Source organism: Coregonus clupeaformis, chromosome 37, assembly GCF_020615455.1.
Source record: "Coregonus clupeaformis isolate EN_2021a chromosome 37, ASM2061545v1, whole genome shotgun sequence".
Lineage (NCBI taxonomy): Eukaryota > Metazoa > Chordata > Actinopteri > Salmoniformes > Salmonidae > Coregonus > Coregonus clupeaformis.
In genome coordinates this window covers 13,713,394-13,735,977 of record NC_059228.1, presented here as the reverse complement: position 1 = coordinate 13,735,977, position 22,584 = coordinate 13,713,394, and the positions used below count along the sequence as shown (strand labels likewise).

Sequence of the window (22,584 nt, the reverse complement as noted above, 5' to 3'; positions counted from 1 at the left end):
ATTTTGTTGCTTCATACCACCACAGCATTAGGCAGCAGACCTGGGTTCAAATACTATTTGATATCTTTAAAATAATTTCAAAGTTTTCTTTAGCCTGCCTGGAGTGCCAGATGGGCGGTGTTTGCAGTTTTGAGACTATTCTATTGGTCCAGTAAGACAGGCAAGCTCAATCAAGCCCAGATAAAGTATGATTGAAATAGTATTTGAACCCAAGTCTTACATGTGGTAAGCTGGGCCAGGATGGATCTATACAGTAGGTTGATTACAGAGAGTTAAAACATGTAGGAGGACATTTGGACAGTGGAATCAGAACAAATGTAACTACCTATTCCGTATGTTTTTTCCTATTCTGAACCCTTTACGTTTATGTAATAATTGAGTGAGTTTTGTACCAGACCCAGATTTCTGCATTTGCTGAAGAGGTCCCATTAGCTGATGCCATGATGACAGCTAGTCGTCCAGGGGTCCACTGGGTCTAGTGGGTGTATCAAACTTCTCCCTAGAAATAAACCCATTAAATGACCAGGTCTGTCCCACCCAGTGGAAATGGGGCTTTAAATGTCCCTCACAGTGCATGGTACTAGTCCCTTACCTTACAGTCTAATTCACAGCAAACTAAAGACATGCTATTGAATGCATGGTCAATTTAGGTACTGTGACGAGTAAAATCCCTTGATACACTGGATGGTGTTGATAACCTGGTTAATGGTCTGGGTTATTTGAATGGCTTATGAGATCAATACATGATCAAGTGTCCCAATGTTCTCTAGCATGACTATCAACCAATAGAATACCATAACTATAAGCCTATAGAATACCACCATAACTATAAGCCTATAGAATACCACCATACCTATAAACCTATAGAATACCACCATAACTATAAGCCTATAGAATACTAAAACTATAAGCCTATATAATACCATAACTATAAACCTATAGAATACCACCATAACTATAAGCCTATAGAATACCACCATAACTATAAACCTATAGAATACCACCATAACTATAAACCTATAGAATACCACCATAACTATAAGCCTATAGAATACCACCATAACTATAAAACTATAGAATACCATAACTATAAGCCTATATAATACCACCATAACTATAAACCTATAGAATACCATAACTATAAGCCTATAGAATACCACCATAACTATAAACCTATAGAATACCACCATAACTATAAACCTATAGAATACCACCATAACTATAAACCTATAGAATACCACCATAACTATAAACCTATAGAATACCACCATAACTATAAGCCTATATAATACCACCATAACTATAAACCAATAGAATACCACCATAACTATAAGCCTATAGAATACCACCATAACTATAAACCTATAGAATACCATAACTATAAACCTATAGAATACCACCATAACTATAAGCCTATAGAATACCACCATAACTATAAGCCTATAGAATACCACCATAACTATAAACCTATAGAATACCATAACTGTAAGCCTATAGAATACCACCATAACTATAAACCTATAGAATACCACCATAACTATAAACCTATAGAATACCACCATAACTATAAGCCTATATAATACCACCTTAACTATAAACCTATAGAATACCACCATAACTATAAACCTATAGAATACCACCATAACTATAAGCCTATATAATACCACCTTAACTATAAACCTATAGAATACCATAACTATAAACCTATAGAATACCACCATAACTATAAACCTATAGAATACCACCATAACTATAAGCCTATAGAATACCACCATAACTATAAACCTATAGAATACCACCATAACTATAAACCTATAGAATACCACCATAACTATAAACCTATAGAATACCACCATAACTATAAGCCTATAGAATACCACCATAACTATAAACCTATAGAATACCACCATAACTATAAACCTATAGAATACCACTATAACTATAAACCTATAGAATACCACCATAACTATAAACCTATAGAATACCACTATAACTATAAACCTATAGAATACCACCATAACTATAAGCCTATATAATACCACCTTAACTATAAACCTATAGAATACCATAACTATAAACCTATAGAATACCACCATAACTATAAACCTATAGAATACCACCATAACTATAAGCCTATAGAATACCACCATAACTATAAACCTATAGAATACCACCATAACTATAAACCTATAGAATACCACCATAACTATAAGCCTATAGAATACCACCATAACTATAAACCTATAGAATACCACCATAACTATAAACCTATAGAATACCACTATAACTATAAACCTATAGAATACCACCATAACTATAAACCTATAGAATACCACTATAACTATAAACCTATAGAATACCACCATAACTATAAACCTATAGAATACCACCATAACTATAAGCCTATAGAATACCACCATAACTATAAACCTATAGAATACCACCATAACTATAAGCCTATAGAATACCATAACTATAAGCCTATAGAATACCACCATAACTATAAACCTATAGAATACCACCATAACTATAAGCCTATAGAATACCACCATAACTATAAGCCTATAGAATACCACCATAACTATAAACCTATAGAATACCACCATAACTATAAGCCTATAGAATACCACCATAACTATAAACCTATAGAATACCATAACTATAAGCCTATATAATACCACCATAACTATAAGCCTATAGAATACCACCATAACTATAAGCCTATAGAATACCACCATAACTATAAACCTATAGAATACCACCATAACTATAAGCCTATAGAATACCACCATAACTATAAGCCTATAGAATACCACCATAACTATAAACCTATAGAATACCACCATAACTATAAGCCTATAGAATACCACCATAACTATAAGCCTATAGAATACCACCATAACTAAAAGCCTATAGAATACCACCATAACTATAAACCTATAGAATACCACCATAACTATAAACCTATAGAATACCACCATAACTATAAGCCTATAGAATACCACCATAACTATAAGCCTATAGAATACCACCATAACTATAAGCCTATAGAATACCACCATAACTATAAACCTATAGAATACCACCATAACTATAAACCTATAGAATACCACCATAACTATAAACCTACAGAATACCACCGTAACTATAAGCCTATAGAATACCACCATAACTATAAACCTATAGAATACCACCATAACTATAAACCTATAGAATACCACCATAACTATAAACCTACAGAATACCACCATACATATAAGCCTATAGAATACCACCATAACTATAAGCCTATAGAATACCACCATAACTATAAACCTATAGAATACCACCATAACTATAAGCCTATAGAATACCACCATAACTATAAACCTATAGAATACCATATATCTAAGCCTATAGAATACCACCATAACTATAAACCTACAGAATACCACCATAACTATAAACCTATAGAATACCACCATAACTATAAGCCTATAGAATACCACCATAACTATAAACCTATAGAATACCATATATCTAAGCCTATAGAATACCATATATCTAAGCCTATAGTACAGATCAGTTTATCATGATTATGTCCCTGCATCATAAGTATCGATCCAGACCTACAGATGGGGAAACTGGCACTCTGGGCTATACAAGTAGTGGACATTAACAGATTAAACAGTTAACCGTGACAAAAATTAAACCCACTCTTGTATTTATATTGACCAAACATTCTACTTATTTTTCATACAACCAGTCAATGTTCATCATACAAAAAATATTTGATATCTGTTTTAATATCTGCGATAGGAAAGGGCAGTATTTAGAGACATAGATGTACATACGTCATTTTGATCTAATGTTAAAATGGCTTTGGCCGATTATATTACAATTGGCAGAGCCAACGCCACTGCATTTTCACACATTAAAATGCAGCAATTGAAGTTCAGAATCTGCAGTCAGTGCTCTGTCAGTGCTTTTTATGTATGGGGACTTTACATGATGAAGCGGTCTGGTACGGTCTCAAATGTTTCTTATAGGATAACACGTCAACATCAGTATCTATCTATCGTACATGATTTGAAAACCAAGTCAGTTGGACAGCATCGGCATTATTATATCTGACTAACAGACAGTTCCTTATGTTGGCTAGACCAGAGTTGGGAACTTGAGTTTTCTGCATTATGAAGCATTGGGGAATATTTAAACAATGCAATGTAACTGAATTTCTAGAATTAGAACGTTATTTTGTGTGACCAAACTCTCTAAATATATGGCTCTGGGCTTCAAGTGCAACGGTAAACCTGTAATCCAGCCTAGCTGACGCCATGCTATTCTCCTGATTTATGACCACTGTTTTCTCTGACGTCCATTGATTTAGTCACCCTAATTCTGACCATCCTACAAGGGTAAATACTCCAATAAGTTTTGAACAGATTACGATAGAGACATGAGGTTTGGACCATTGGTTTTCTTAGAGGATTATCTACACAATTAACATATTATTTTACCCATTGGTCAAAATATGCATTTTTCATTGGACACCCTACACAGAGTTATGTTGTTGTATTTCTCAGCTCAGTCCAGCAGGACCAGTAGTTTCAGACTAACTCTGAGTACAAAGACATGGGACAAACAGTTTTCCGGACTATTCAGAAACCCCGATACCTGCGGACACAGATGTCAGCAGCACATAGACAAAGCCATAACATCAGCCCTCTTCTGGCTGTACCGGGTAGAGAGGAACCAGGCTCCGAGGGGTGGCCAGTCCTCTTCTGGCTGTACCGGGTAGAGAGGAACCAGGCTCTGAGGGGTGGCCAGTCCTCTTCTGGCTTTACCTGGTAGAGAGGAACCAGGCTCCAAGGGGTGGCCAGTCATCTTCTGGCTTTACCTTGTAAAGAGGAACCAGGCTCCAAGGGGTGGCCAGTCATCTTCTGGCTGTACCGGGTAGAGAGGAACCAGGCTCCGAGGAGAGGCCAGTCATCTTCTGGCTGTAGTGGGTAGAGAGTAGTGTCTGTGGCCATTTATTCACAGGCCTTTATCTCAGCTGTCCTCTTTCACTTGACACCACCCTGACATAGAGAGGCCTGACTGACTTTATACCACCCTATCAGAGAGAGGCCTGACTGACTTTACACCACCCTGACAGAGAGAGGCCTGACTGACTTTATACCACCCTGACAGAGAGAGGCCTGACTGACTTTACCCCACCCTGACAAAGAGAGGCCTGTCTGACTTTATACCACCCTGACAGAGAGAGGCCTGACTGACTTTACACCACCCTGACAAAGAGAGGCCTGACTGACTGTATACCTCCCTGACAGAGAGAGGCCTGACTGACTTTACACCACCCTGACAGAGAGAGGCCTGACTGACTTTATACCACCCTATCAGAGAGAGGCCTGACTGACTTTACATCGCCCTGACAGAGAGAGGCCTGACTGACTTTACACCACCCTGACAGAGAGAGGCCTGACTGACTTTACACCACCCTGACAGAGAGAGGCCTGACTGACTTTACACCACCCTGACAGAGTGAGGCCTGACTGACTTTACACCACCCTGACAGAGAGAGGCCTGACTGACTTTACACCACCCTGACAGAGAGAGGCCTGACTGACTTTACACCACCCTGACAGAGAGAGGCCTGACTGACTTTGCCTATAGCGTCTTCTAACCAGGCACACACACACACACACACAAACACACACACACACACACACACACACACACACACACCCCATCCGTTAGGCCCAAGGTGATGAAAATCAGGCCCCTGGTCACAACCATGCTGGGAAGGGGGAGGCAGGGGGAAGCAGAGGGAGTCAGTCAGTATAAGAAGCTAATTACATATATGTCCCAAACAGAATACTGCTACATGATTGAGAGGGTTTACCCTGGACACTGTCTTGTGTTCAACATGTCCACTTAAAGTGGTAGTGAAAGGTATGGGTATCTGACGCCTGTGAAAACAGGTGATACAGTTATTTCTGTCCTGAATGTACCGGTCTCCAAAGGAGAGTTAGTTCAGACATACAGGCATGCCTTACACTGGAAAATAGAACTAAACTCAGCAAAAAAAGAAACGTCCTCTCACTGTCAACTGCGTTTATTTTCAGCAAACTTAACATGTGTAAATATTTGTATGAACATAACAAGATTCAACAACTGAGACATAAACTGAACAAGTTCCACAGACATGTGACTAACAGAAATGTAATAGTAACAGTTAGTATCTGGTGTGGCCACCTGCTGCATTAAGTACTGCAGTGCAGCTCCTCCTCATGGACTGCACCAGATTTGCCAGTTCTTGCTGTGAGATGTTACCCCACTCTTCCACCAAGGCACCTACAAGTTCCCAGACATTTCTGGGGGGAATGGCCCTAGCCCTCACCCTCCGATCCAACAGGTCCCAGACGTGCTCAATGGGATTGAGATCCGGGCTCTTCGCTGGCGATGGCAGAACACTGACATTCCTGTCTTGCAGGAAATCACGCACAGAACGAGCAGTATGGCTGGTGGCATTGTCATGCTGGATGGTCATGTCAGGATGAGCCTGCAGGAAGGGTACCACATGAGGGAAGAGGATGTCTTGCCTGTAACGCACAGCGTTGAGATTGCCTGCAATGACAACAAGCTCAGTCCGATGATGCTGTGACACACCGCCCCAGACCATGACGGACCCTCCACCTCCAAATCGATCCCGCTTCAGAGTACAGGCCTCGGTGTAACGCTCATTCCTTTGACGATAAACGCGAATCCGATCATCACCCCTGGTGAGACAAAACCGCAACTCGTCAGTGAAGAGCACTTTTTGCCAGTCCTGTCTGGTCCAGCGAAGGTGGGTTTGTGCCCATAGGGGACGTTGTTGCCGGTGAAGTCTGGTGAGGACCTGCCTTACAACAGCCCTCAGTCCAGCCTCTCTCAGCCTATTGCGGACAGTCTGAGCACTGATGGAGGGATTGTGCGTTCCTGGTGTAACTCGGGCAGTTGTTGTTGCCATCCTGTACCTGTCCCGCAGGTGTGATGTTCGGATGTACCGATCCTGTGCAGGTGTTGTTACACGTGGTCTGCCACTGCGAGGACGATCAGCTGTCCATCCTGTCTCCCTGTAGCGCTGTCTTAGGCGTCTCACAGTACGGACATTGCAATGTATTGCCCTGGCCACATCTGCAGTCCTCATGCCTCCTTGCAGCATACCTAAGGCACGTTCACGCAAATGAGCAGGGACCCTGAGCATCTTTCTATTGGTGTTTTTCAGAGTCAGTAGAAAGGCCTCTTTAGTGTCCTAAGTTTTCATAACTGTGACCTTAATTGCCTACCGTCTGTAAGCTGTTAGTGTCTTAATGACCGTTCCACAGGTGCATGTTCATTAATTGTTTATGGTTCAGTGAACAAGCATGGGAAAAAGTGTTTAAACCCTTTACATTGAAGATCTGTGAAGTTATTTGGATGTCTACACCTCTTTATTGACAACATAAAGGTGTATAATGTCTTTGTTCTTTATTGACAACATAAAGGTGTATAATGTCTTTGTTCTTTATTGACAACATAAAGGTGTATAAGGTCTTTGTTCTTTATTGACAACATAAAGGTGTCTAATGTCTTTGTTCTTTATTGACAACATAAAGGTGTCTAATGTCTTTGTTCTTTATTGACAACATAAAGGTGTCTAATGTCTTTGTTTGTTCCCAGGGTTTGAAAGGAGACTCAGGATTTGCTGGCCCTATTGGCCCCAAAGGTGATCAAGTAAGTCACAATTCCTCAACTATGGTTTCAATCAATCAATCAAATGTTATTTATAAAGCCCTTTTTACATCAGCAGATGTCACAAAGTGCCATACAGAAACCCAGCCTAAAACCCCAAACAGCAAGCAATGTAGATGTAGAAGCACGGTGGCTAGGAAAAACTCCCTAGAAAGGCAGAAACCTAGGAAGGAACCTAGAGAGGAACCAGGCTCTGAGGGGTGGCCAGTCCTCTTCTGGCTGTGCCGGGTGAAGATTATAACAGTACGTGGCCATTAAGGCCAGATTTTTCTCCAAGATGTTCAGACGTTCATAGATGACCAGCAGGGTCAAATAATAATCACAGTGGTTGTAGAGGTTGCAACAGGTCAGTACATCAGGAGTAAATGTCACTTGGCTTTTCATAGCCGGGCATTTAGAGGTTGAAATAGCAGGTGCGGTAGAGAGAGAGTGAGTTGAAAACAGCAGGTCTGTGACAAGGTAGCACGTCCGGTGAACAGGTCAGGGTTCCATAGCCGCAGGCAGAAGAGTGGAAACTGGAGCAGCAGCATGACCAGGTGGACTGGGGACAGCAAGGAGTCATCAGGCCAGGTAGTCCTGAGGCATGATCCTAGGGCTCAGGTCCTCCGGAATGGGAGGGAGAGAGAGAGAGAATTAGAGGGAGCATTCTTCAATTCACACAGGACACCGGATAAGACAGGAGAATGACACCAGATATAACAGACTGACCCTAGCCCCCCGGCACATAGACTATTGCAACATAGATACTGGAGGCTGAGACAGGGGGGGGAAGGAGACACTGTGGCCCCGTCCAACGATACCCCCACCCACTTTGCCAAAAAACAGCCCCCACACCACTAGAGGGATATCAACAGACCACCAACCTACTACCCTAAGACAAGGCTGAGTATAGCCCACAAAGATCTCCTCCACCACACAAGCCCGAGGGGGGCGCAAAACCGGACAGGAAGATCACATCAGTGACTCAACCCACTCAAGTGATGCACCCTTCCTAGGGACGGCATGGAAAGCACCAGTAAGCCAGTGACTCAGCCCCCGTAATAGGGTCAGAGGCAGAGAATCCCGATGGAGAGACAGTCAAAACAGATATCAAGGATGAGGCTATTTAAATGTTTAAAATATACATGTAATAAAGTCTGGACGGGTCCAGCAAGCTGGGGATTTAAAGCATTCAGAAATACAGTGGAGCCTTGATTATCAGCATTCTTTTATAGCCTGTTCACTAAAAGTCCATTTGAATTAGGCCAACTCCTCTTATTGCAATTCAAAATATGTGGAAAATCTCTTTTACATTTATTTTATATTTTTTATCTCATACCACAGTGGGATTTCTTTGCTATGTAAGATATGGAATGTTTTCTGTTCTCTAATTAGTTACCATACCGTTCATATTCACACATGCACATACTCACGCACATACACACACACATTCATTTCCACTTTCACTATTGGGGAGGGAGCTGCTGTATGATTCTAGGGTAATTGTAGGTGCACTGTCTTCCAGCCATGAAGTTCTAATGAGCTATTTGTTTGGTTCTCTGAAGAGGAGAGAGAGAGAGAGAGAGAGAGAGAGAGAGAGAGAGAGAGAGAGAGAGAGAGAGAGAGAGAGAGAGAGAGAGAGAAAGAGAAGAGAGAGAGAAGAGAGAGAGAGAAAAAGAGAACACCGGCCTCACCCTACTAGAATCTGAAGTCAAATGTCTTCTGTTTGCTGACGATCTGGTGCTTCTGTCACCAACCAAGGAGGGCCTACAGCAGCACCTAGATCTTCTGCACAGATTCTGTCAGACCTGGGCCCTGACAGTAAATCTCAGTAAGACAAAAATAATGGTGTTCCAAAAAGGTCCAGTTGCCAGGACCACAAATACAAATTCCATCTAGACACCGTTGCCCTAGAGCACACAAAAAACTATACATACCTCGGCCTAAACATCAGCGCCACAGGTAACTTCCACAAAGCTGTGAACGATCTGAGAGACAAGGCAAGAAGGGCCTTCTATGCCATCAAAAGGAACATAAAATTTGACATACCAATTAGGATCTGGCTAAAAATACTTGAATCAGTTATAGAACCCATTGCCCTTTATGGTTCTGAGGTCTGGGGTCCGCTCACCAACCAAGAATTCACAAAATGGGACAAACACCAAATTGAGACTCTGCATGCAGAATTCTGCAAAAACATCCTCCGTGTACAACGTAAAACACCAAATAATGCATGCAGAGCAGAATTAGGCCAATACCCGCTAATTATCAAAATCCAGAAAAGAGCCGTTAAATTCTATAACCACTTAAAAGGAAGCGATTCCCAAACCTTCCATAACAAAGCCATCACCTACAGAGAGATGAACTTGGAGAAGAGTCCCCTAAGTAAGCTTGTCCTGGGGCTCTGTTCACAAACACAAACAGACCCCACACAGCCCCAGGACAACAACAACAACAACACAACTAGACCCAACCAAATCATGAGAAAACAAAAAGAGAATTACTTGACACATTGGAAAGAACAAACAAAAAAACAGAGCAAACTAGAATGCTATTTGGCCCTAAACAGAGAGTACACAGTGGCAGAATACTTGACCACTGTGACTGACCCAAACTTAAGGAAAGCTTTGACTATGTACAGACTCAGTGAGCATAGCCTTGCTATTGAGAAAGGCCGCCGTAGGCAGACCTGGCTCTCAAGAGAAGACAGGCTATGTGCACACTGCCCACAAAATGAGGTGGAAACTGAGCTGCACTTCCTAACCTCCTGCCAAATGTATGACCATATTAGAGACACATATTTCCCTCAGATTACAGCGATCCACAAAGAATTCGAAAACAAACCCAATTTTGATAAACTCCCTTATCTACTGGGTGAAAAACCACAGTGTGCCATCACAGCTGCAAGATTTGTGACCTGTTGCCACAAGAAAAGGGCAACCAGTGAAGAACAAACACCATTGTAAATACAACCCATATTTATGTTTATTTATTTTCCCATTTGTACTTTAACTATTTGCACATTGTTACAACACTGTATATATACATAATATGACATTTGAAATGTCTTTATTCTTTTGAAACTTCTGAGTGTAATGTTTACTGTTAATATTTATTGTTTATTTCACTTTTGTTTACTATCTACTTCACTTGCTTTGGCAATGTTAACACACGTTTCCCATGCCAATAAAGCCCTTAAATTGAAATTGAATTGAATTGAAATTGAATTGAGAGAGAGAGAGAGAGAGAGAGAGAGAGAGAGAGAGAGAGAGAGAGAGAGAGAGAGAGAGAGAGAGAGAGAGAGAGAGAATATTCCCTCCCCCATATGCCGCCCTAGGCACAACTACGACAACATAACCGGGTCACAACTCCTGCAGCTCTGTCGCACGCTGGGTATGTACATAGTCAATGGTAGGCTTCGAGGGGACTCCTATGGTAGGTACACCTATAGCTCATCTCTTGGCAGTAGTACTGTAGACTACTTTATCACTGACCTCAACCCAGAGTCTCTCAGAGCGTTCACAGTCAGCCCACTGACACCCCTATCAGACCACAGCAAAATCACAGTCTACCTGAACAGAGCAATACTCAATCATGAGGCATTGTCGTGTCGCGTCGGCTGCTGGTGGCTATTGCTGTCAACCAAAGAGTCCGCTTAAGCTGCACCGTGTTCAAAGGCTTTTATTAAAATCACGAGGTTACAGCATAAGTTACAGACACGCGAAGTCTGGAGAAGCTCCGTTTCCCAAATGAATCTTGAATGCTTCTGCCCCTCTTCGTTTTTCCCCCAGTATATATAAACTCCCAAGATGTGGGTGGCTCCCTCTACTGTCCAATCCCCCTGTCTACAACACACTTCCTGTCTGTTGTATGTGGCGTTACACTAAAACATTCCCTCTTGATACTAAAATCAACATTCTTTCAGTTCCACTTAAAAACATTTAACACCGTCATAATCTCAATACACTACAGCATCAAAGCCAAATGAACGGAATAACATTAAGAAATGCTATAGATGGAAGGAAAGTAGTGTCGAAACCTACCAAAAAACAATTAGGCAACAACAAATTAAATTCCTTTCAGACAACTTCCTGGACAAAACGTTCCACTGTAATAGTGAAGGTGTAAACTTGGCAGTAGAAAACCTAAACAGTATATTTGACCTCTCAGCTTCCCTATCATATCTAAAAATCTCTAACAGAAAACCGAAGAAAAGTAACAACAGTGACAAATGGTTTTATGAAGAATGCAAAAACCTAAGATTTTTTTTTGAAACCTATCCAACCAAAAACATAGAGACCCAGAAAACCTGAGCCTACGCCTTCACTATGGTGAATCACTAAAACAATACAGAAATACACTACGGAAAAAGAAGGAACAGCATGTCAGAAATCAGCTCAATGTAATTGAATAATCCATAAGTACTTCTGGGAAAATTGGAAAACACTAAACAAACAACAACACGAAGAGCTATCTATCCAAAACGGAGATGTATGGGTAAACCACTTCTCCAATCTTTTTGGCCCTATAACAAAGAACAAACAGCAAAAAAAATATACATGATCAAATGCAAATCTTAGAATCAACTATTAAAGACTACCAGAACCCACTGGATTCTCCAATTACATTGCATGAACTACAGGACAAAATACAAACCCTCCAACCCAAAAAGGCCTGTGGTGTTGATGGTATCCTCAATTAAATGATAAAATATACAGACCACAAATTCCAATTGGCTATACTTAAACTCTTTAACATCATCCTTAGCTCTGGCATCTTCCCCAATATTTGGAACCAAGGACTGATCACCCCAATCCACAAAAGTGGAGACAAATGTGAAAAAAATTTACTGAGCAAATGTCAAATTGGCTTTTTACCAAATTAATGTACGACAGACCACGTATTCACCCTGCACACCCTAACTGACAAACAAACAAACCAAAACAAAGACAAAGTCTTCTCATGCTTTGTTGATTTCAAAAAAGCTTTTGACTCAATTTGGCATGAGGGTCTGCTATACAAATTGATGGAAAGTGGGGTTGGGGGAAAAACATACGACATTATAAAATCCATGTACACAAAGTGTGCGGTTAAAATTGGCAAAAAACACACACATTTCTTTCCACAGGGCCGTGGGGTAAGACAGGGATGCAGTTTAAGCCCCACCCTCTTCAACATATATATCAACGAATTGGCGAGGGCACTAGAACAGTCTGCAGCACCCGGCCTCACCCTACTAGAATCTGAAGTCAAATGTCTACTGTTTGCTGATGATCTGGTGCTTCTGTCACCAACCAAGGAGGGCCTACAGCAGCACCTAGATCTTCTGCACAGATTCTGTCAGACCTGGGCCCTGACAGTAAATCTCAGTAAGACAAAAATAATGGTGTTCCAAAAAAGGTCCAGTTGCCAGGACCACAAATACAAATTCCATCTAGACACCGTTGCCCTAGAGCACACAAAAAACTACACATACCTCAGCCTAAACATCAGCGCCACAGGTAACTTCCACAAAGCTGTGAACGATCTGAGAGACAAGGCAAGAAGGGCCTTCTATGCCATCAAAAGGAACATAAAATTCGTCATACCAATTAGGATCTGGCAAAAAATACTTAAATCAGTTATAGAACCCATTGCCCTTTATGGTTGTGAGGTCTGGGGTCCGCTCACCAACCATGTAACGATCCCGGCAGTCTGAGTCGGGTCCTGTCTGTGGACTAGTTGTTATGTTCGTGATCTCCAGTTTCCCGAGGGTTCTGGAACGCTCCGGGGAGCTCTCTTGATTTCCGCACCTGCATCCCATCAGCAATCTGCACACCTGGTCCTGATCATCACCCTTCTTAGGCTCTGGCCTAACATCCATTCCCTGCCGGATCGTTAGCCATGAACAGTAGGTTTACCAGAGTATCAGTTTTAGAGCCTAGCGTTAGTTTTGTTGTTTTTGCACCTTGTTGGTTGGTTGCTTACTTACCCCCGTTTTGTTCCATCTGCAGTCACCCGTCCGGAACCTTCATCCAACCTCTGCCTGGTGGTCGGCGGCTGCCGACTCAGGATGGGATCAACCACTGCACCCCCAACAACTAATCAACGCCGCCCGCTCTGTTCCCTGGATTATTCAGCATCACTCTTGAATTTGTAATAAACACTCACCTTCGTTTCAACTTACCTTGTCCTGGTCTGCTTCTGGGTTCTGGCTTAGCAACTCGTGACAGAACGATCCGGCCAGTAATGAACCCAGCGGACCTGGACTCTGTTCGCCATGCCATTACCCAGCAGGAGAAGATGTTGGGCCATCATAGCACGGTACTACAGGAGATCGCGTTGTCAGTTCGGAACCTTTCTACCGGTCTGACGGAGGTCCAGAACCAACGCAAGTGTCCGGTGGAAGATCCACTACCGGTTTCACCCATCTCGCCTGCCGCTTCTGAAGCTGTGTCCTTCCGTGAGCCCAAGGTTCCGACACCGGATAAATATGAGGGGGAGCTGGGAAGATGCCGTTCCTTCCTTATGCAGTGTGGATTAGTGTTCGATCTACAGCCCTACTCTTATGCCACAGACAAGGCTAGGATAGCCTTTGTGATTGAGTTGCTGCGTGGTCGAGCGCTGGAGTGGGCTTCAGCCGTTTGGGAACGACAGGATCCCTGCATGGCTTCATACCAGGGGTTCACGGCCGAGATGAGGAAGCTCTTCGACCATTCCGTCCGAGGGAGGGACGCAGCTAGGCGCCTGTTTTCGCTTCGCCAAGGAACTCGCAGCGTGGCCGACTTCGTGATCGAGTTCAAGACGTTGGCTGTGAGAGTGGGTGGAATGAGGAGGCTCTGCAAGCGGCCTTTTACCAGGGTCTGTCGGAGCAGCTCAAGGATGAGTTGATCTCCTATCCGAGTCTAGTGACCTGGACAGCTTGGTAGCCTTGTCTATTCGGGTGGATAATCGAGTCCGAGAGCGAAGGAGGGAGAAGCAATGGGCTCCGTCCAACCGATCAGCTTCTCAGGTTCCAGTCGGGTCGTCAAACTGCGCGGCTCGCTAAAGTTGGGAGGACTTTTAGCGAGCCAGTTTCGACCTCTCAATACCTCTGTCAGACCCCGTTTCCGGCTACCCTTATGAACAGGAATCAGAGCTTAGCGATTAACGCTTTTATCGATTCAGGTGCCGATGGAAGCTTTCTAGATGCCGAGTTGGTGGAACAGCTGGGGCTTTCCAAGGAGCAATTGCCGGAAGCCATTGAAGCTACCACTCTGGACGGCAGTAGTCTGGCACGTATCACGATGAGGACTGAACCGGTTAAGATGCGGTTGTCGGGGAATCATTCTGAGATGATTTCATTCTTCATTCTGCCGTCTTCCCAGGTTCCTCTGGTCCTTGGATACCCCTGGCTGAAGGAACACAATCCCACGTTCGATTGGGTGACGGGCAAGGTAACGAGTTGGAGCCTTGATTGTCATGCTAACTGTCTCAAGACTGCCTGCCCCCATTCGGTTCCCAGTCAGGTGATTGAGGCTAAACCCCCAGATTTGTCCCTGGTTCCCGAGACATATCACGATTTGGGGGAAGTTTTCAGTAAGCAGAAGGCTCTGTCACTCCCTCCCCACCGACCATATGATTGTGCCATCAACCTGTTCCCTGGAGCTGTCTACCCCAAGGGAAGGTTATACAGTATCTCCCGACCTGAACGTGAGGCTTTGGAGACCTACATCAAGGAGTCCCTAGCTGCTGGTCTCGTTCGTCCCTCGTCATCACCCCTGGGGGCAGGATTCTTCTTTGTGGGTAAGAAGGATGGCTCTCTTCGACCGTGTATTGATTATCGGGGGTTGAATGACATCACGGTCAAGAACAAGTATCCCCTGCCCTTGATGAGTTCTGCCTTCGACTCCTTACAGGGTGCTACGGTGTTCACCAAGCTAGACCTACGCAATGCGTATCACATGGTCCGGATCAGAGAGGGGGACGAGTGGTTGACGGGTTTCAATACACCGATGGGTCACTTCGAGTATCAGGTGATGCCGTTTGGACTGACCAATGCTCCAGCGGTATTCCAGAGTATGGTGAACGACGTCCTGAGAGATATGATCGGTCTCTTTGTGTTTGTTTACCTGGATGACATTCTGATCTTCTCGAAGGAACCTTCCGACCACGTCCAGCATGTCCGGCAGGTTCTGCAGCGATTGTTGGAGAATCGCCTGTTCGTGAAGGCCGAGAAGTGCGAGTTTCACGCCCACACGACATCCTTTCTCGGGTACATCATCTCCAGGGGAGAGATTAGGATGGACCAGGAGAAGGTTAGAGCGGTTCTGGAATGGGCCCAGCCCGGTACGAGATTGCAGCTCCAGAGATTTTTGGGGTTTGCGAATTTCTACCGCAGATTCATCCGGGATTACAGCCGTGTGGCCGCTCCGTTAACTGCCTTGACTTCCAGTATCAGGACCTTCAAGTGGAATCCGGAGGCGGATCGAGCGTTTCTGGATTTGAAGAGGCGATTCACCAACGCACCGATTCTCTCTCAACCGGACACGGCCCGTCAGTTCGTCGTTGAAGTGGACGCGTCTGATGTGGGGAGTTGGCGCCATCCTGTCGCAGCGATGCTCCACGGACAGTAAACTCCATCCCTGCGCCTACTACTCTCGTCGCCTTTCGCCTGCGGAGAGGAATTACGATGTGGGTAACCGGGAGCTTCTCGCGGTGAAACTTGCCTTGGAGGAGTGGCGCCACTGGTTGGAGGGGGCGGAGCAACCGTTTATTGTCTGGACTGACCACAAGAATCTTGCTTACGTGCAATCGGCTAAACGTCTCAACTCCCGTCAGGCCAGGTGGGCGTTGTTTTTCGGACGATTCAAGTTTTCCCTGACGTTCCGACCTGGATCTAAGAACGGCAAGGCGGACGCCTTGTCCCGGATGTTCTCCAAGACGGAGGGGAGTGGGTCCAAGACCGAGACAATTCTCCCCCGGAACTGCGTCGTGGGAGCAGTTATGTGGAAGATTGAGGAGGAGGTGCTGGCGGCCCTTCGGACTCAGCCCGGTCCCGGTAACGGTCCACCCGGTCGGTTGTTTGTGCCTGAGTCGGTTCGTCCTGCTGTCCTCAAATGGTCCCACGCCAGCAAGATGGCTTGTCACCCTGGCGTGGCTCGGACAATGGCGTTTCTTCGCAGACGTTTTTGGTGGCCTGCCATGGCCGAGGATACTCGGGGTTATGTTGCTGCCTGTCCAGTGTGTGCGCAGAATAAGAGTACCAATCGGCCCAGCTCTGGACTACTTCACCCCCTTCCTATTCCCCGGCGACCATGGTCGCATCTGGCCCCTGGACTTTGTCACTGGGTTGCCCGCTTCTGAGGGGAACACGGTCGTTCTGACTATCGTGGACAGATTCAGCAAGTTCGCCCACTTTGTGCCTATTGCCAAGCTTCCCTCTGCCTCGGAGACGTCCGAGATCCTGGTTAGGGAGGTTTTCAGGGTCCACGGGTTGCCCAGTGATATCGTTTCCGACCGTGGCCCTCAGTTTACCTCTGCTGTCTGGAAGTCCTTCTGTTTGGCCATTGGAGCTACAGTCAGTCTCACATCTGGTTTTCACCCCCAATCCAATGGTCAGGCGGAGAGAGCCAACCAGAAGATGGAATCCACGCTACGCTGTCTGGCCTCTTCCAACCCCACCTCCTGGGTCTCTCAGTTGCCTTGGGTTGAGTATGCCCACAATACTCTCCCTACATCTGCCACTGGGATGTCTCCCTTCCAGTGCCTGTATGGCTACCAACCTCCCTTGTTCCCTTCTCAGGAGAAGGAGCTCTCAGTGCCTTCTGTTCAGGTCCATATTCGTCGTTGCCACCGGACCTGGCATCGGGCCAGAAAAGCACTCCTTAGAGTTTCGGACCGGTATCAGCTCCAGGCGAATCGTCGCCGGATCCCCGCTCCCACCTACACCATCGGAGATAGGGTCTGGTTGGCCACACGGGATCTTCCTTTACGGACTGAGTCTAGGAAGTTGTTACCGAAGTTCATTGGTCCGTTTGTGGTGGAGAAGGTGATCAATCCGGTGGCAGTTCGACTCAAACTCCCGAGGACGCTCAGAGTCCATCCCACCTTTCATGTCTCCTGCCTCAAGCCTGTTTTCCTCAGTCCTCTGTTGCCTCCTCCGCCTCCTCCTCCTCCTCCTCGGATGATCGGAGGTGGTCCTGCCTACACGGTGCGTCGCATCATGGATTCCAGACGGCGGGGCCGGGGTTTCCAGTATCTCGTGGACTGGGAGGGGTATGGTCCTGAAGAGAGGAGTTGGATTCCGCGCGACAGGTCCTAGATGCTGACCTCATCAGTGACTTCTACCGCCTCCATCCTGGCGCTCCGGGAGTCCGCCCGGTGGCGTTCGTCGGAGGGGGTACTGTAACGATCCCGGCAGTCTGAGTCGGGTCCTGTCTGTGGACTAGTTGTTATGTTCGTGATCTCCAGTTTCCCGAGGGTTCTGGAACGCTCCGGGGAGCTCTCTTGATTTCCGCACCTGCATCCCATCAGCAATCTGCACACCTGGTCCTGATCATCACCCTTCTTAGGCTCTGGCCTAACATCCATTCCCTGCCGGATCGTTAGCCATGAACAGTAGGTTTACCAGAGTATCAGTTTTAGAGCCTAGCGTTAGTTTTGTTGTTTTTGCACCTTGTTGGTTGGTTGCTTACTTACCCCCGTTTTGTTCCATCTGCAGTCACCCGTCCGGAACCTTCATCCAACCTCTGCCTGGTGGTCGGCGGCTGCCGACCCAGGATGGGATCAACCACTGCACCCCCAACAACTAATCAACGCCGCCCGCTCTGTTCCCTGGATTATTCAGCATCACTCTTGAATTTGTAATAAACACTCACCTTCGTTTCAACTTACCTTGTCCTGGTCTGCTTCTGGGTTCTGGCTTAGCAACTCGTGACAAACCAAGAATTCACAAAATGGGACAAACACCAAATTGAGACTCTGCAAAAAATATCCTCTGTGGACAACGAGAAACACCAAATAATGCATGCAGAGCAGAAGTAGGCCGATACCCGCTAATTATCAAAATCCAGAATAGAGCCGTTAAATTCTATAACCACTTAAAAGGAAGCGATTCCCAAACCTTCCATAACAAAGTCATCACCTACAGAGAGATGAACTTGGAGAAGAGTCCCCTAAGTAAGCTGGTCCTGGGGCTCTGTTCACAAACACAAACAGACCCCACAGAGCCCCAGGACAACAACAACAAAATTAGACCCAACCAAATCATTTGAAAACAAACCCAATTTTGATAAACTCCCTTATCTACTGGGTGAAATACCACAGTGTGCCATCACAGCAGCAAGATTTGTGACCTGTTGCCACAAGAAAAGGGCAACCAGTGAAGAACAAACACCATTATAAATACAACCCATATTTATGTTTATTTATTTTCCCATTTGTACGTTAACTATTTGCACATTGTTACAACACTGTATATACACATAATATGACATTTGAAATGTCTTTATTCTTTTGGAACTTCTGAGTGTAATGTTTACTGTTAAAATTTATTGTTTATTTCACTTTGTTTACTATATACTTCACTTGCTTTGGCAATGTTAACATACGTTTCCCATGCCAATAAAGCCCTTAAATTGAAATTAAAATTGAAATTGAGAGAGAGAGAGAGAGAGAGAGAGAGAGAGAGAGAGAGAGAGAGAGAGAGAGAGAGAGAGAGAGAGAGAGAGAGAGAGAGAGAGAGAGAGAGAGAGAGAGAGAGAGAGAGAGAGAGAGAGAGACAGGGTGAGATAGACATACAGTGGGGGAGAGAGAGAGAGTGAGAGAGACAGACAGACAGGGGGAGATGGGGGAGACAGACATACAGGTGGGGAGAGAGAGAGAGAGAGAGAAATTAGCCTATTTTATACAATTTTCTCAGTCAGAGAGCTATCGGAGGGAGGGGCATCTGTGAGTATGATTTATGTTTTAGGCGGAACAGTAATAAGTACCTCAATATCCCCAAGCAGGAAGGAATATTTTGGGTGTGACACCTGTGTATACAACAAAAACGGTCATGAATAACTAATCGGTCATTAATAATCTTTCTTAACTTTCCAGATCAGGTAATGTCATAAGGTTTGGCAAATGTCTAAAAACATTTGTACCATGGTTGCAAGTCATTGTAAACAAAATACTGTAGCGCAGTTGGTAGAGCATGGGTCTTGCAATGCCAGGATAGTGGGTTCGATTCTTGGGACCACCCTTACCTTAAGAATGTATGCACACATGACTATAAGATGCTTTGGATAACAAGCATCTGATAAATGGCACGTAAGACAAATCAAATGTTCTTTGTCACATGCGCCGAATACAACAGGTGTAGACCTTACCGTGAAATGCTTACTTACAAGCCATTAACCAACAATGCAGTTTTGGCATGTAAGACAAGCAGGAAATACATTTTTTAAAGCAGCACATACCACTTTTTTAATGACTTAATTTATCGAGTACACTCTTAGTCTAGACTTCAATCTGACAAACCATTAAGGGTTTATTAATAGAATACACGTTAGTTAAAAGGACACATGCTTACAACCATATCTCAATGGAAAGTGAAAATATTTTAATTGAAAATCAGGCAGAGGGAAAGTTTTATAGAGAAGGAAGATAAGATTATGGAGAAATATCCAGCATGTGAGAATAGACAGTAGAAGAAGACAGAAGAGAGTAGGCCGAAGGGTTGAGAGGTACTGTTTACGTTGTGTCATGGGAAAACGACTCTCTTCCTGGTACTTCATTCAAAGGAGTTTACACAGTTGGTAACTACCTGGTACCTAATGGCAGAAGTAAAGGATTCTAGACAAACAGTCAGCTTGTGAGAATAGACACTAAACTACTACAGAAGAATGTAGGTGAGAGTGTGAGATACATTGCGTTAACGTTTACTATGTCATCATGGGAAAACCTTCCTTCTGTGAATCTATCACCTGGCTTGTCACGTTGACTAAACAACGCTGTCATGGATGTCTTTTTGTTAACACTGCAAAAGCTTTTTACGTGATGTCATTATGCCAATGCTGACAGAAAGGACACACACACACATGTGCGCACACACACACCACATGCCCTGACAGAAAGTACACACACACACACGCACGCACGCACACACACACACACACATACACATACACATTGCCTGACAGAAAGGACTGTCCTGAAACAGTTTTAATTTCCTGACACAAATATTTACGTGTAACCATGGCAGATTCCCAAATAGCAACCTATTCCTTATATATACAGTGCCTTCAGAAAATATTCAGCCCCACTGACTTTTTCCACATTTTGTTACGTTACAGCCTTAAACTAAAATTGATTAAATTATTCTTTTTCCTCATCAATCTACACACAATAACCCATAATGACAAAGTGAAAACAGGTTTTTAGAAATTTTAGCAAATATATAAAAAAAAAACAGAAATAGCTTATTTACATAAGTATTCAGACCCTTTGTTATGAGACTCGAAATTGAGCTCAAGTGCATCCTGTTTCCATTGATCATCCTTGAGATTTTTCTACAACTTGATTGGAGTCCACCTGTGGTGAACCCAATTGATTGGACATGATTTGGAAAGGCACACACCTGTCTATATAAGGTCCCACAGTTGACAGTGCATGTCAGAGCAAAAACCAAGCCATGAGGTCGAGGAATTGTCCGAATAGCGCCGAGACAGTATTGTATCGAGGCAGAGATCTGGGGAAGGGTACCAAAAAATGTCTGCAGCATTGAAGGTCCCCAAGAACAGAGTGGCCTCCATCACTCTTCAATGGAAGAAGTTTGGAACCACCAAGACTCTTCCTAGAGCTGGCCGCTCTGCCAAACTGAGCAATCAGAGGAGAAGGGCCTTGTTCACGGAGGTCCAAGAACCACGCCTCTGACAGGGCTCCAGAGTTCCTTCGTGAAGATGGGAGAACCTTCCAGAAGGACAACCATCTCTGCAGCACTCCACCAATCAGGCCTTTATGGTAGAGTGGCCAGATGGAAGCCACTCAGTAAAAGGCACATGACAGCCCGCTTGGAGTTTGCCAAAAGGCACCTAAAGACTCACTGACCATGAGAAACAAGATTATCTGGTCTGATGAAACCAGGATTTGAACTCTTTGGCCTGAATGCCAAGTGTCACATCTGGAGGAAACCTGGCACCATCGCTATGGTGAAGCATGGTGGTGGCAGTATCATGCTGTGGAGATGTTTTTCAGCGGCATGGACTGGGAAACTAGTCAGCATCGAGGGAAAGATGAACGGAGCAAAGTACAGAGAGATCCTTGATGAAAACCTGCTCCAGAGTGCTCAGGACCTCAGACTGGGGTGAAGGTTCACCTTCCAACAGGACAACGACCCTAAGCACACAGCCGAGACAACGCAGGAGTGGCTTCGGGAAAAGTCTCTGAGTGTCCTTGAGTAGCCCAGCCAGAGCCCGGACTTGAACCCGATCGAACAACTCTGGAGAGACCTGAAAATAGCTGTGCAGTGACGCTCCCCATCCAACCTGTCAGAGCTTGAGAGGATCTGTAGAAAATAATGGGGGAAACTTGTATCATTATATCCAAGAAGACTTTAGGCTGTAATCGCTTCGAAAGTTGCTTCATCAAAGTACTGAGTAAAGGGTCTGAATACTGATGTAAATGTGATATTTCTTTTTTTTTTCTTTTTGTTCTCATAAATATGCAACATTTCTACGAACCTGTTTTTTCTTTGTCATTATGGGGTATTGTGTGTAGATTGATGAGGGGAAAAAACAATTTAATCAATTTTAGAATAAGGCTGTAACGTAACAAAATGTGGAAAAAGTCAAGGGGGCTGAATACTTTCCGAATGCACTGTATATAAATAGGGCCCCATAGGGCTCT

The 22,584-nt window shown here is 44.4% G+C and overlaps 1 protein-coding gene across 2 annotated transcripts in view; it reads left to right on the top strand.

Moving 5' to 3' along the window:
• Nucleotides 1-22,584, top strand: part of LOC121581652 (collagen alpha-1(XIX) chain) — a 181,899-nt gene that overhangs the window by 62,596 nt on the left and 96,719 nt on the right. For both annotated transcript variants that reach the window (XM_045211550.1, XM_045211549.1), the window contains exon 14: nucleotides 7,684-7,737. In XM_045211550.1, coding sequence (XP_045067485.1) covers nucleotides 7,684-7,737 — 54 coding nt within the window. The remainder of the gene's footprint in view (nucleotides 1-7,683; nucleotides 7,738-22,584) is intronic.